The sequence below is a fragment of the Melospiza melodia genome, chromosome 4 (genome assembly GCF_035770615.1).
Source record: "Melospiza melodia melodia isolate bMelMel2 chromosome 4, bMelMel2.pri, whole genome shotgun sequence".
Taxonomy (NCBI): Eukaryota; Metazoa; Chordata; class Aves; order Passeriformes; family Passerellidae; genus Melospiza; species Melospiza melodia.
In genome coordinates, this window is record NC_086197.1 from 335442 (window position 1) to 350620 (window position 15179).

Below are 15179 nucleotides of genomic sequence, written 5' to 3' on the forward strand. Positions count from 1 at the left end.
GTCACTGTCTGATCACTCCTGGTCAGTGCCTGGTCATTGCCTGGTCACTCCTGATCACCCCGGTCACCCCCTGGCCAGCCCTGGTCACCCCTGGTCAGTGCCTGATCACCCTTGTCGCCCCCTGGTCACTCCTGGTCACTCCCAGCCTTTCCCAGCTGGTCAGCGTGGCCCAGCGGAAGGGCCGGGCTGCCATGGAGCCGCAGGCTCAGTTACAGGTGCCCACTCAGAGACCCCCTGAGCTGGACCCGCTGGGGTCACCGAGGCAGATACCGGCCCTACACTGACCCCACAGTGCAGGGAAATCCCGCTGTGCAAAGCACAGAGCATCACAGAGGGGACACAGCAGGCACAGAGGGGACACAGAGCAGGCACAGAGGGGACACAGAGCAGGCACAGAGGGGACACAGCGGGCACAGAGGGGACACAGAGCAGGCACAGAGGACACAGAGCAGTCCTGCAGCTTCGCTCGAGTGAAGGCAGATTGTCCAGTGGGGCACAGCCTGCAGGGTTTCTCTCTCGGGGTCTCAGGGGGCTGCTTTTTCCCAAAGCTCCCGGCTGCACATTCCCTCTTCCCGTCCCCATGGCTGAGGTACCGGGGAGGGGGAGCCTACCACGTGTCCCTCTTGGCCCTGGCACCTTCCCCCAGAGTCCATCAGCTCAGCCCCGTGTTGTTTCAGGGCTCAGGCTGGCTGAGCTCTGTGACAAACCCGCTGCAGGCGCTCAGCCCCACCTCAAAGACATCAGCACCGCACATGTCCCCTCCTGTGCAGCGCCACAAGGGCCCCCTGAGCCTCCTCTGCTCCAGGCTCAGCCCCTGCCCGGCTCCATTCCCTGATTCCCTGCCCTGCACAGGCTCGGGCCCCTCTCTCCACGCTCCCAGGCACACTCCAGCCGTGCCCCAAGCCATGACCGCATCATCCCAAAATAACCCCGGGCTCGGCGTCCGCAGTGACGGCCCAGCTATAAATACAATACACGGCCGCGGTGCCCAGGCTGCCTGCACAGGAGTGACCCCATCGGCAGGGAATGTCCCCAGGCCCAGATCCGCCTCACGGCTCCCAGCAGCGTCAGGCTCTATTCCCCGCGCTGCTCCGTGACACACCGGGCTGAGCTCAGCGCGGACAGCCCCACGGCATCCCTGCGGGGAAACCAGCCGCGCCGCAGCCACGGCTTCCAGCGCCGTGATTCATCCTCCCGCAGAAATGCCTAAATTAGGGCAGCGGGAGCATCCCGGGGCCGCGCTCCACTCTCCCGGGGAGCCGGGCACGGGCTGCCTGCCGCAGATATTTACAGGCAGTGAGATAATTCCATCATTCCAGCCTCGCCGGGAGCGCTGCCAGCGGACGCGGCCCCGCAGTGAAGTCACGGGCTGAAAAAGCGCAGCCCAGAATGCCTTGGAAAACCGCCCGCCGTGTTTTTCCCCTCGTTAAATCTCCCTCGGCGCTGGGAGCGCGCGGTCTGGAGAGCAAAATGGGCCCAGATATGGGGAACACGCACTGAAAGCATGAGATTCTTATCTCATTAATAAAATATCTCTCAGGGGTTGAGAGGGTTTTATGAACAAAGGGCGGCTCAGAAAGGTTGAAATGTTTAAATTTTTATTAAAATGTAAGTTAAGGGGGTTTAGGTGGGCTTAAAAAAAAAAAGGTTGAGGGTCATTTTGTTGGGGTTTGTTTTGAACAAAACTGCCTTAGGAGGTTGAAGTGTGAGGGGTTTTTTTGAGTGAAATACAGTTTGGAGTTGGGCACCGGGGGACTCTGGGGTGGGCACTTGTGGAGGTTGAAATGTGAGGGGTTTTTTGAGTGAAATACAGTTTGGAGTTGGGCACCGGGGGGCTCTGGGGTGGGCACTTGTGGAGGTTGAAATGTGAGGGGTTTTTTTGAGTGAAATACAGTTTGGAGTTGGGCACTGGGGGGCTCTGGGGTGGGCACTTGTGCCCAGTCCCAGAACATGGAGCAGCTCCCGCTGTCCTGGCCGTGGCCCAACAATGCCCACCAGAGCCCAGAGGACTGAGGGGAGCCTGAGGCTCTTTCTGTGCCCTCCATCAGCTTTCCCCATGGCAGGGACGATTCTCCTCTTCCCCCACAGCCCCGTCTGACCATTCCTGGGGAAGCAAATCCCACTTGACCCAGCCACCTTTTGAGTGCACAGCTGCCTTTTCTCACGTTAGCTGAGCCCCGAGCTCTCACTGCTCTGGGAGTGATTTATTGCATTTCCTTACAGAAGTGCTCATGGAAATCCCTTTTCCTCCCCTTCCAGAGGAGCTGAATGACCTCCGAGATCCAATTCCCTCACGAATCCCTTTTTTTCACGTCTCACACCATTCCCATTGTTTCTTTTTTCAGTTCTTCCAGGTTTTCAGTCTTTTAAAGCCATTGACAAGTTGCAGCTGAATCCTCTTCTCTGCCTGTATTTAGCATAAGGCAAAGCCCCCTCCCAATTCCTGTTTTCCTGTCTCGACCTCCCCAGTCCCTCAATCCCGCTGATTTTGCCCAAACTGTGGACATTTAGGGGTTTCTCTGCTCAGACAGCACTGACAGACAACATCTCCATTCCCCAATGCTCTTGTCCCACTCCCAGCTGTTGGTGACAGCAGATCCCAAATTGGGTAAAAATTCTGATTTTAACACACTTCCCAGCTGGATATTTATTAGCAGGACCTTCAGACACTTCCAAATCCCAGAATTTAGGAACGCATGTTATTTATTAGCCAGCTTTTTGGCTGCAGCCATGTTTGCCTCATTGTCACACACGCCAGCCAGCAAAGCTCCGGGGAGGATTGCCTCGGGATTTGGGCAAAGGAGAGGGAATTTTATTGGTGTGCCTATTATTGATCCCCTCCGCCCTCCACAGCCACCACGGGGCCCTGGACACAGACTCCACACCGGCTTCACCCCTGGGGGGAGAGCTGGGATGGTCTGGGAAGAGACAAAACACGGGGGATATGAGAACAGCCCCTGGAGGTCCCGGAGCCTCTGTGAGGATGGGAAACCTGCGCTTGAAATGTGGGGAAAAGAGGATATATGGAAATGGTTTAGCAGTCTGGGAGGGTTTGGATGAGGGTGTGCACAGTCAGGTCCTGCAGTGGGTGAATTTGTACGGAAGGGACACAGAACAGGGATGGAGAAGCTGGGATGCAGAACCTCCATCAAGGAGAGTGCCTGGGAGGCGTATCCCAATGGGAAAGGCTGACTCATGCTCTGCTTCAGCTTCCCTCAGCCCATGGGAAGGAAGGTGGTGTCAGGAAACCAAACCACAGAGCCGTTCTCAGCTTCTTCCAAAGGCTCATTCTCCATCCATCCATCCATCCATCCATCCATCCATCCATCCATCCATCCATCCATCCATCCATCCATCCATCCATCCATCCCTCCATCCATCCATCCCTCCATCCCTCCATCCATCCATCCCACTGCTCCAATGCCTTGGTGTGACCCTCAGTGGACCCGCTGCGGGCACAGGGCATTCCCTCACAGCCTCGTCCCACACTCCAGAGCTGAGCTCCACAGTTGGGCTCGGCCCAACGCCACAGAACCCAGAGCCGGGCCTGGGCCCAATCCCACAGAACCCAGCCCAGGCCTGGGCTCAATCCCAATCCCAATGCCAATCCCTATCCCACAGAAGCCAGAGCCAGACCTGGGCCCAATCCCACAGAACCCAGAGCCAGGCCTGGCCCCACACAGGGCTGCCTGGGCATTGTCCCCAGGCCCTGTCCCTTGGCCCTGTCCCCAGGCACTGTCCCTGGGCACCATCCCCAGGAACCATCCCTGGGCACTGTTCCTGGGCTCTGTCCCCAGGCTCTGTCCCCGGGCTCTGTTCCTGGACCCTGTCCCTGGGCACAGTCCCCAGGCTCTGTCCCCTGTTCCTGGACCCTGTCCTTGGACCCTGTCTCCAGGCTGGCACCGCCATGACCCCTGGGGACGGGCAGGGGCTCTGAAGGGCCCCGGGCTCTGTCCCTGGGCACTGTCCCCAGGCACTGTCCCCTAGTCCTGTCCCCGAGCTCTGTCCCTGGGCACTGTCCCCAGGCTCTGTCCCCTAGTCCTGTCCCTGGGCTCTGTCCCCGGGCTGGCACCGCTGTGACCCCCGGGGACGGGCAGATGCTCTGAAGGGCCCCAGGCTCCACCGGCGGGGCCGGGCGTGCCCGGGGAAGCCCAAAGGCCGCTGCCAAACGGGAGGAAGGCGGCCGGGCCTGGGTGGCTGTGGGCGCCCCGCGGAGCAGGGGACGGGCGGCGTGAGGGAGGAGCAGGAATCCCGCGGCCGGGGGAGCTCGGGAGCTCGGCGGCGGTGGGAGGACGGTGGCCGAGGAATGCCCCGGCTAATCCTCCTGCCCGCCGCCGGCTATTTAGGGAAGAACGGAGGAGGCCGCGCTCGGCCCTGGCTCCGCTCCCGCTGCAGCCGGCGGGATCCGGGCCCGCGCCCCCTCCTGCGGCCGCTCCGGGCCGGGCCGGGCCGGGCTCGGCCGGGCTGCCCCGGGCCGGGCTCCGCGGAGCCCCGGCCGCAGGCACCGCGCTGCCGGCGCTGGAGCGGCTCCGAGCCCGGGGAGGCACTGCTGGGGCCGGGCGCTGGAGCCGTGATCTCAGGGAGCAGCAATGCGGGGGCGCTGCCAGCCCCGAAATGTCCTTGTCCCGGCACGGTGCTGTGCCCTGCGGGTCACCGGACATTGCCCTGCCAGCCCGGGGCAGCGCCGCCGGCCCCCGGCACCGGGCCCCGGCGGTACCCGGGCGGCTCCGCGCACCTCGGGCGTGTTTAGAGCAAGAAAAGAGGCGTTGTTCCTGGTGAGGCCATGGCCAGAGCTCCCGCTCCCCCTCTGCACCCCGAAATGCCGTGGGTGTCTCTGAGCCCCACGCTCCCGCTGGACGCACAGCCCGGACTCCGAGCGGCCGGAACTGGGAGCTGCCGGGATCCCGGCGGGATGGGCTGCGGGGGGCGGCCGCTCCCGCCCCGCGGCTTTCCCCGCCCTCCGCTCCCGCCGCAGCATGACGGATGGAGGTCAAAGATGATCAAAGATGGTCAATTCTGCCCTTCCCTCCTCGGGTTTGTTTCCCCAGGGAGAGGTCACGGGAGCAGTGGTCAGGCCAGGCCTGCACCCCAGCAAGGGAGGAAGTGCCCAGGGAGAATCGTGTGTCCCCAGTGTCCTGGGGAGCTCCAGTCCCTGCGTGTGGCTGTCGTGGCACGGTGCCTGTGCTGCAGGACGTCCTGGATCCGGTCCCTGTGCCCGCTCCTGTTTGTGCCCACGTGCGGCCCTGCCTGGCCCGGCTGCTTCCCGCTGCCCAGCAGCTCCCAGTGCCCATTCCCGCTCTGCCCTTGGTCACCCGAGCCCAAGAGCTCCCCGGGACTGGCTCCCAGCGCCCGGCCCCTCACGGCACCCAGGGAACATCCTGTCACGGCTCCGTGAACTCAGCACCCCCCAAATAGCCCGGCCAGCCTGGCCCCCAGCGGGAGCGCTCCGGCCCCGGCGCTGGCCCGCGGATGATCTTACAGCCGGGGAAGCTCCAAACATGCTGCTCCTGCCCATAAAAAGCAAAGGGCTTTGGGCATGGAATCATCGGGAACATGGGGATTGCGCCAGCGGGGGAGACGCTCCCGGGAGGCAGAGTTGTTGGAATGGCGAAAGGGCAGAGGGAGCTGAGGCTGGGGCGGGGGAGCCCCAAACACAGCTCAGTCCCTCCAAGGTCTGTAAAACACACTCAGAGCTCTGCTGCCGCCGTTTGGCTCCTTGGCCGCCTCGTCCCGATAGGAATACGTGACCCAAATCATACAGCAGAACCAGGTGCTAGGAACACAGAGGTGGTTATTATATTGTGATCCCTGTTTTTCAATATCCCCAAATGCCAGTGTGTCCCTTACTGTGGCTCTGGAGACCATTCCAGAGAGCTGGAAGCTGGCAGAAGCTGTCACCTCCCACAGCGCCCGAGGCACAGGCCCTGGACAGCACCCCAGCCGTGGAGCCCATCCGATGGCAAGAGACTGCACAGGGAGGTCCTACTCAGTGAGAAGCCGAGTTTTCCAGGCAGGGAGAGGAAAAACACCTCACTGCCGCAATGCTCCAATGGATAAAACTGGAATTTAATTAAATTAAGGAGATATCTGCAGAACTAGAAGATCCAAAGCGCCTCCCAGCACGCCATGTGCTGCCCCCTGCCCGGACACACATGGAGACAACGGCCCCTCCGGGCTGCAGCTGCTCCCGCTCTTCCGCGATTCCCAGGAATTCCTCTTCCTTATCTTATCTTATCCGGGCGCCCGGGCCGCCCTCAGTCGGCAGGCCCGGCGCGCAGGTCGGGGCGCAGGCGGATCTCCACGAGGCGCACGGCGCGGAGCAGCACGGCCAGCTGCGAGCACAGCCGCGCCAGCACGTCCAGCAGCGGCTCCGCCAGGTCCCGCACGCCGCCCAGCACCTTCTGCGCGAACAGCAGCAGCGGCTGCAGCAGGCTGTGCAACAACGCCGCCAGCAGCGGCTTCAGCACGTGCTCACCGACGGCCGTCAGCACACCGACCACCAGCGCCTGCATTGGGGTGACAGAAACCCCGTGTCTGAGGGGTACTCGCCAGCAGGAGTACCAAACACGGGCCGAGGCACAAAACTCCCACTGCGGGGGGGAAACGTGCAGCAGTGGAGGTTCCTGCTACCGGTATGAGGGGCTCTGCCATCCCCAGAGCTGCTCCGGCCGCGGCTCCGCGGGCACAGGGCGGCTCACCCGCACCGCGGCTGTGCGGGAACTGGCGGCTCACCTGCACCACGGCCTCGCCGAGGAAGCGGATCAGCTCCACCAGGAACAGGCTGAACACGCTGACCACGCACCGCGGGACGGCAAAGAGTTCCCGCAGCTTCCGCTGCACCGGCCACTCGGAGCTGCCGGGGAGAGCAGGGAGCGTCAGAGCCGGAGAGCCGGCCCGCCGAGGGGATGCACCTCCACCCCGGAGCCCGCCGAGGGGATGGGTGGATGCACCTCCATCGCGGGGCAGAGCCCAGGCAGCTCCTCGGCAGCACATCCCAGCTCCCAGCCACCAAATCAGCGAGGAGAAAGCGCTAGAACCACAGGCTCTCCCTGCATGGCCCAAACCCGCCTGAAGCCGCCCCAAAAGCCAGTCCCTGGGGATGGCACACCCCCAGAGCAGCGGCTGGCCCGGGGAGCAGCAGCACAGCTCCTGGGAATCCCGTCCATCCAACATCACCGGAGCAGCTCGGGCGTGGGCAGTTCTGAGGCTCCCTCTCATGGCCACTGCCACGAGGTGATCCGGAGATTTATTCCGGTTTCTCTTTCCGCAAAAATACCAAGCGAGGAGGGTGAATTGTGCTGGGCTGGGAGGAAACCTCAACCCAGCGGAATGCAACGGCAGCAGCACAGGTTTGGGGTGGAAGGAGCGACTGCAGGATGATCCAAACCCCGAGGTTTTCCCCCATTTTGTCCCCGTGACCCAACCCCCGTTTCCCAGAATCCCGGCGAGATGCTCCATCCATGCTGCCGCTCTCCCGCCCAGGATCCCAGTGTGGAGACACCCCCAGCGAGGCCGGAGCAGATCCTCCTGGAGTCCTGGGGGACACATCCCTTCAGCACCCCATAACCGGTGCCTTGGGAGCCTTTCCCCCTGCGGGATCAGCCGCTGGCCTGCGGCCAGACTCACACAGGCTGCAGCTGTCCCTGGGGATCAGCTGGGATCCCGGGAAAGCACGGACAGGGCGAGAACCGGCAGAGCGGTGGGATAAGCTGCAGAGCAGTCCGTGATCCAGCCGGGAATCCGCCTGCTCCGCTCCTACCCCCTGCTCACCGGGGTCTGAGCCTCTTCCCTGGGAACCCACCGGGATCTGAGCTTCTCTTCTCCCGGAACGCACGGGGCTCTACTTCCCCCCCACCCCCCTGAGTCCCGTGGGATCCGCTCCCTTCTCCGAGCACTCCCGGGATCTGCGCTCCCCTCCAGAAAGCCCCGCTCCCGTTCCCAGCGGTCGCACCGGGATCGGGGCGAAAAGCAGCATCAAACCCCTGAGATCTGTGAGTTAACGGGGCGGGACTGGCCCAAGCGCGCCCTCCGTCCCCCCGGGGAGATCCCGACAGCGGCACCGCCGGGACACATCCGCACCCCGCCCCCGCGTGGCAGCCTGTGGGGCTCCCGTTCCCCGGTGGGCCCAGGGCAGGGGGAGCCCGGTACCTCCTTCGGTTCTTCCTCCCGGGGCGGGGCGGCGGCACCGGGGGGGCGCGGGGGGCACCGGGGGGGCCCGGCGTGCGGCGGGGCGCGCCCGGCGCCATGCGAGCAGCCCCGCCCCCGGGCCCGGCCCCGCCCCACCGGGGATAGGCCCCGCCCCCTGCTCATCGCCGTGCGAGCAGCCCCGCCCCACAGGGGACAGGCACCGCCCCCGCTCGGGAACAGGCCCCGCCCATTGCCCCGCTACATTGTTGCCTCCCTTGGTCGCGCTCACATAAGCCACGCCCCCTCATTGACAGACAGCTGTCTCGGGGCGGGAGGGCGGGCGCTCCCGCAGATGAATGACAGAGACTGTGACCAATCACAGCCCCCTAAACGCGCCCCGGTGTTCCCGCCCACCGCGGAGATCCCCGCGCGTCACGTGGAGGGGGAAATGGTACTGTGTATGCAAATACATGCAAATCGTATGCTAATGAGGGTGTGCCAGCAGTGCGGGCTGACAGCCGGGGAGACGGGGCGGGGTCCGGGTGGGGACACGAGGGTGGGGACATGGGGGGACACAGGGGCACAGGGCGGGGGGACACGGGAGTGAAGGCGTGGGGGCCACACGGGGGGCTCGGAGGGACACGAGAGGGGTGACACGAGGGGGGTGACCCCGTGGGGACACCGGGAGCCCCGCTCCACGCCCCGCGTCCCGGGGCGGGCCCGGCCGGTCTCGCCCCACGCCCACGCCCGGCCCCGCGTGCGGAAGCGCCGGGCGGCGGCGCCGGGAGCGGCCCCGAGCGCAGGTGAGACCCGGGACCGCTCCCGACGGGCGCGGGGAGTCCGCGGGGGGACCCCGTGGGCTGGGACCCCGCGGGGGGTTCCCGTGGGGAGGGACCCCGTGGGGAAGGGGCCGTGGGGAGGGGGCCGCGGCCGTGGCGGGGCGAGGCTGAGATGCCGGGGACAGCCGCGGGGTCAGGTCCCGGTCCGTGAGCGGGGCGGCAGCCCCGGACACGCCGTGCCCAGCGCGGTGCCGACACGCGCTGTCCGTGCGACACGCGTGGGCGCTGCCCCGCTCAGGGGGACCGGGGGGGAGCGGGGGGCGCTGCCCTCGCGGGGGTCCTGTGACTGAGCAGGGACCGCGGCCGGGACATCCCGCGTCCCCCATGTGCTCTCCGTGTCCCCCCGCCCCTCGTGTGCCACCCCTGACCCTGTGTCCTCTGTCCCCGCTCACCCTCTGACCGTGTCCCCCCCATCCCGTGTCCCCTCTCTCCTCACGTCCCCCGTGACCCTCCTCCCTTCTCCATGTCCCGTCTCCCTGGCGTTTCCCGTCTCTTCACATCCCAGTGTCGCTACAGGTGTCCCCATCCCGCGTGTGTCCCCTGTGTACTCCCCTTGTCCGCTGGGTCCCCGTGTCTCCCATCCCGTGCCCTCCCCTTGTCCCTCGTGTCCCCCGTCCCGTGTCCCCTCCGTCCCCGTCGCCTCCCACGTTCCCTGTGTCCCGCTCTCCCCTCTGTGTGTCCCTTGTCCCCCCTGTCCCTCGTGTCCCCTCCCGTTCTCAGCTCCTCTTTTCTTTCCCCGAAGCCACCGCAGCTTCTGCTTTCGGCCGCGGGTGCCGCCCCCGCCTCCCCGGGCGGGCAGAGCTCGGGGGGCTCCCGCGCCCTCCGAAAGCGGAACCGGGGCCGCCCCGCGGGCCGAGCGGGGCCGGTTCCTCTTTCGGAGCGCGGGCGGCGCCCGGCGGCGCCCCGGGCCATGGAGCCCCCGCGGCGGGTGCGCCTCAAGCCCTGGCTGGTGGCCCAGGTCAGCAGCCGCCGCTTCCCGGGCCTGCGCTGGCTCGACCCCGAGCGCCGCCGCTTCGTCATCCCCTGGGGACACGCCACCAGGAACCCCCCGGGGCCCCAGGACCACGACACCATCTTCAAGGTGACACCGGGACACGGGGCGGGAGCGACAGTGGGCGCGTGGGACGGGGACAACGGGGACGTGGGGACTGGGGGACATGGGAGGGGGGCAACGGAGTAACGGTGGGGACATGGCATGGGGGCGATGGGTGATGGGGTGACAGTGGGGACATGGCGTGGGTGACAGTGGGGATATGGGGGACAAGGGACAGGAGTGACAGGGTGATGGGTGACGAGGGACACGGGATGGGGTGACGAGGATGCGGGGGCACACGGGTGGGGGTGACAGTGGTGATGTGGTACACGGGCTGGGGGCGGCCAGGATGAGGGGGCACACGGGCTGGGGGTGACAGTGGTGATGGGGCACACGGGATGGGGTGACAATGATGATGTGACACACGGGCTGGGGGTGACAGTGGTGATGGGGCGCGCGGGCTGGGGGTGACAGTGGTGATGTGACACACGGGCTGGGGGTGGCCAGGATGATGTGACACACGGGCTGGGGTGACAGTGGTGATGGGGTCACACAGGATGGGGGCGGCCAGGATGATGGGGCACACGGGCTGGGGGTGACAGTGATGGTGGGGCACACGGGCTGGGGGTGACAGTGGTGAGGGGGCACACGGGATGGGGTGGCAAGGATTATGTGACACACGGGCTGGGGTGACAGTGGTGATGGGGCACACGGGATGGGGTGACAATGATGATGTGACACACGGGCTGGGGTGACAGTGGTGATGGGGCACACAGGATGGGGTGACAATGATGATGTGACACACGGGCTGGGGTGACAGTGGTGATGGGGCACACAGGATGGGGTGGCCAGGGTGATGTGACACACGGGCTGGGGGTGACAGTGGTGATGGGGCACACAGGATGGGGTGACAATGATGATGGGTCACACGGGCTGGGGTGACAGTGGTGATGGGGCGCACGGGCCGGGGCTGGCGGGACAGTGACGATGGGGCGCACGGGCCGCGGTGCCGCGCTGAGCCCCCCGCAGGCGTGGGCGCAGGAGACGGGCCGGTTCCGCGCCGGGGACCCGCCGGACCCGCCCCGCTGGAAGGCCACGCTGCGCTGCGCCCTCAACAAGAGCCGCGAGTTCCGGCTGCTGCTGGACGGGCCCCGCGGCTCCCCGGCGCAGCCCTTCCGCATCTACGAGCTCTGCGAGGAGCCCCCCGGCGGCGCAGGTACGGCGGCTCTGGGGAGCCCTCGGGGCAGCCCCCAAAATCCCAGCGCCCACCGAGACCTGGCATCCCACACACCCACAAACCCCAGCACCCGCGAGCCCCCCGGCAGCCCCCGCACCCCACAAGGACCCAGCGCCCCCAGAGACCCGCACGCCCCAAGGGACCCACCCACCCCCTGTGAGGCCTCAGTGCCCCATGGGTCCCCAGGACCCCTCAATGTCCCTCAATATCCCCCCATGAGTCCCCAGGACCCCTCAATATCCCCCCATGAGTCCCCAGGACCCCTCAATATCCCCCCATGAGTCCCCAGAACCCCTCAATATCCCCCCATGAGTCCCCAGGACCCCTCAATGTCCCCCCCCAGCACCCCCGGTTCCCTCTGCATTTCCCAGCCCCTGTCTCCCTTGCAGACGGCGGGGATGAGGATGACTATGGCTGCAGCGGGGAGGAAGACGTCAGCCAGGTATCTGGGGGGGCTCGGGGTGGGGGGATCCCCAAACTGGGGACACCCCAGAGGGCCTGGGGGGTGTTGGGGGGGTCCCTGTAACGCCCCCTCTGCCCTGCAGCTGCACAAGATGACATCTCTGAGCATCGATGGTGAGTGGGGGGCTCAGGGTGGGTTGGGGGGTTGGGGTGCAGTCTCTGACCCCCCTCTCTGCTCCAGACTCGCAGCACGGGGGGGACCTGCTGCCCCCCTACCCCTGGCCCAAGGAGGAGGCTCCCCCCTTTGCCGGCCATTGCCCCCCGGGGGGGCCCTTTGGGGGTCCCGCCCCGGCGCTGCTGCAGGGGGAGGCGGGGGGCACCCAGGGACCCCCTGAGCTGCTCCCGGGGGCCCTCGCTGAGATGGGGCCCCCCCTGGGCCCCCCGGGACCCTCGTCCAGCTGCCCGGTGGCACCCACAGAGCACCTGATCCCCGACCTGCTCGTGAGCCCCCACATGCTGCCACGTGAGCAGGGCTGGGGGCCACGGGTGGGGGGCTGGAAGGACTCGGGTGGCCATGGGGGTGGGACAGAGTGGCCACAGGGTCACTGGGTGAGGGTGGCCATGGGGTGGCTGTGGGATGATGAGGGTGGCCAGGGGATGGCCATGGGGTGGCTGGATTAGGTGACTGTGGGCACAGAGTGGCTGTGGGATGGTGAGGGTGGCCGGGGGTGGCTGTGGGATGGGTGAGGGTGGCCATGGGGTGTCCCTGGGGTGGCTGTGGGATGATGAGGGTGGCCAGGGGATGGCCATGGGGCGGGTGAATTAGGTGACTGTGGGCACAGAGTGGCTGTGGGATGGTGAGGGTGGCCATGGGGTGTGCAGGGTGTCCCTGGGGTGGCTGTGGGATGGTGAGGGTGGCCATGGGGTGCACAGGGTGGCCATGGGGTGGCTGTGGGATGGTGAGGGTGGCCATGGGGTGCATGGGCTGTCCCTGGGGTGCTCCCAGCCCTGCTGACCCCGTGTCCCCCCGGCAGTGACTGACCTGGAGCTCAAGTTCCAGTACCGGGGCCGCCAGGTGTGTGCCCTGACCGTGAGCAACCCGCACGGCTGCCGGCTGTTCCACAGCAGCCTGGAGCCCACGCGGGAGCAGGAGGAGCTCTTCGGGCCGCTGACGCTGGAGCAGGTGCCCTTCCCTGCTCCCGACACCATTCCCAACGAGAAGCAGCGCTTCTACACCCACCAGCTGCTGGACGTGCTGGACCGAGGGCTCATCCTGGAGCTGCAGGGCCAGGACCTCTTCGCCCTCCGCCTGTGCCAGTGCAAGGTCTTCTGGACTGGGCCCTGTGCCGCGCCCCAGCCCGGCCCCAACCCCATCCAGAGGGAGACAAGGACCAAGCTCTTCAGCCTCGAGGGCTTCCTCAACGGTCAGAGGGGCAGGGGAGGTGGCCCTGTGTCCCTTGAGGGCAATGGGTTGGGATGGAGAGGCCAGCTGGGGTGGGGGCACACCAGGCACCTGGTGGCATCGGGGGACAAACGTGCAGTGGGGACACCAGCTGGAATGGTGGGGACACCAGGTGGCACATGGGAACCTGGTGGGATGGGGGGACAGAGCTGGGATGGGGGTCACCAGCTGGCTCTCGGGGTTGCCGCGTGGGGTGCCGGTGGCCCAGGCAGGCGTGAGGTCTCATCCTGTCCCTCACCTCGGTGTGGGCCCCGCAGGCCTCATCCAGTTCCAGAAGGGGCAGACCCCCACGCCGCCCCCCTTCGAGATCTTCCTCTGCTTCGGCGAGGAGTGGCCAGACCAGAAGCCCAAGGAGAAGAAGCTGATCACGGTGCAGGTGGGGGGCCGGCCCGCGGCTGTCCCGGTGACACCCTGGGGGTCCCTGTCCCGGTGACACCCTGGGGGTCCCTGTCCCGGTGTGACGCCCTGGGGGTCCCTGTCCCGGTGACACCCTGGGGGTCCCTGTCCCGGTGTGACGCCCTGGGGGTCCCTGTCCCGGTGACACCCTGGGGGTCCCTGTCCCGGTGTGACGCCCTGGGGGTCCCTGTCCCGGTGACGCCCTGGGGGTCCCTGTCCCGGGTGACACCCTGGGGGTCCCTGCCCCAGTGACACCCTGGGGGTCCCTGTCCCGGTGACACCCTGGGGGTCCCTGTCCCGGGTGACACCCTGGGGGTCCCTGTCCCGGTGACACCCTGGGGGTCCCTGTCCCGGTGTGACACCCTGGGGGTCCCTGTCCCGGTGACACCCTGCAGGTTCCCTGTCCCGGTGACACCCTGGGGGTCCCTGTCCCGGGTGACACCCTGGGGGTCCCTGCCCCAGTGACACCCTGGGGGTCCCTGTCCCGGTGTGACACCCTGCAGGTTCCCTGTCCCGGGTGACACCCTGTGGGTCCCTGTCCCGGTGTGACACCCTGCAGGGTCCCTGTCCCGGTGTGACACCCTGCAGGGTCCCTGTCCCGGGTGACACCCTGCAGGTTCCCTGTCCCGGGTGACACCCTGGGGGTCCCTGTCCCGGTGTGACACCCTGGGGGTCCCTGTCCCGGTGTGACACCCTGCAGGGTCCCTGTCCCGGGTGACACCCTGGGGGTCCCTGTCCCGGTGTGACGCCCTGTGGGTCCCTGTCCCGGTGTGACACCCTGGGGGTCCCTGCCCCGGGTGACACCCTGGGTGGGGGTCCCTGTCCCGGTGTGACACCCTGGGGGTCCCTGTCCCGGTGTGACACCCTGCAGGTTCCCTGTCCCGGGTGACACCCTGTGGGTCCCTGTCCCGGTGTGACACCCTGGGGGTCCCTGTCCCGGTGACGCCCCGCGGCTCCCGCAGGTGGTGCCGGTGGCGGCGCGGCTGCTGCTCGAGATGTTCTCCGGGGAGCTGTCGTGGTCGGCCGACAGCATCCCGCTGCAGATCTCGCACCCCGACCTCAAGGACAGGATGGTGGAGCAGTTCAAGGAGCTGCACCAGCTGTGGCAGAGCCAGCAGCGGCTGCCGCCGGCGCAGCCCCCGCCCGGCCCCGCCGCGGGGCCCTGGGCGCTGCCCCCCGGGCCCCTGCCCCACTGATGGGGACGCGGGCACAGTGGCACTGCCAGCCGGGGTGAGTCACTGCGGGGCCAGCTCGGCTGGCAGGGCCTGTCCCCACGCCTGTCCCCCCAGAGCTGGCAGGGACCAGCACCAGGGTGCTCTGCAGGGCAAGGGGACCGTGACCCCCACCCTGGGGCAGCCCTGCGCTCCTCCCTGCGCTGCCCAGGATAATCCCCCTGAGATTTTGGGGGCAAACAGCAAGAAAACAGGGCTGGGGCCACCTTGGACCTGGAGCCCCCAGGGATGGGGGATACCCAGCGCTGGGGGAGCACAAAGCAGCCCCAGCCCTGGGAAGAGAACCAGAGGGACCTTAGAAAGTTTTAATTTATTTTTTCAGTTTTTTGTTGTTTTTTATTGTTCTCGAGATGGCTACACACCCCCGGAGGGAACCGCATGCGCCCGCCCGCCCTGCCCGCACTCGAGCCACCGCCTCCTACCCCAAAATCAAACCAAAGAAAACCCCGAA

The 15179-nt window shown here is 66.7% G+C and overlaps 1 protein-coding gene across 1 annotated transcript; it reads left to right on the forward strand.

Annotated features, from left to right (window-relative positions):
* Positions 1–8479: 8479 nt before the first annotated feature.
* IRF5 (interferon regulatory factor 5) lies at positions 8480–14692 on the forward strand. The gene is made up of 9 exons (XM_063155761.1): positions 8480–8578; positions 9709–10047; positions 11029–11215; positions 11626–11678; positions 11782–11812; positions 11880–12161; positions 12673–13062; positions 13358–13476; positions 14459–14692. Exons 1-9 carry the CDS (start codon positions 8480–8482, stop codon positions 14690–14692), a joined length of 1734 nt encoding a protein of 577 aa, XP_063011831.1.
* Positions 14693–15179: the final 487 nt, after the last annotated feature.

Bases quoted from the DNA above. Each gene is read 5' to 3' on its own strand.
- IRF5 (XM_063155761.1), top strand. From the start codon at position 8,480: ATGAATGACAGAGACTGTGACCAATCACAGCCCCCTAAACGCGCCCCG. The intron at 10,048-11,028 runs GTGACACCGGGA...AGCCCCCCGCAG, and splicing joins ACCACGACACCATCTTCAAG to GCGTGGGCGCAGGAGACGGG. The intron at 12,162-12,672 runs GTGAGCAGGGCT...TCCCCCCGGCAG, and splicing joins GAGCCCCCACATGCTGCCAC to TGACTGACCTGGAGCTCAAG.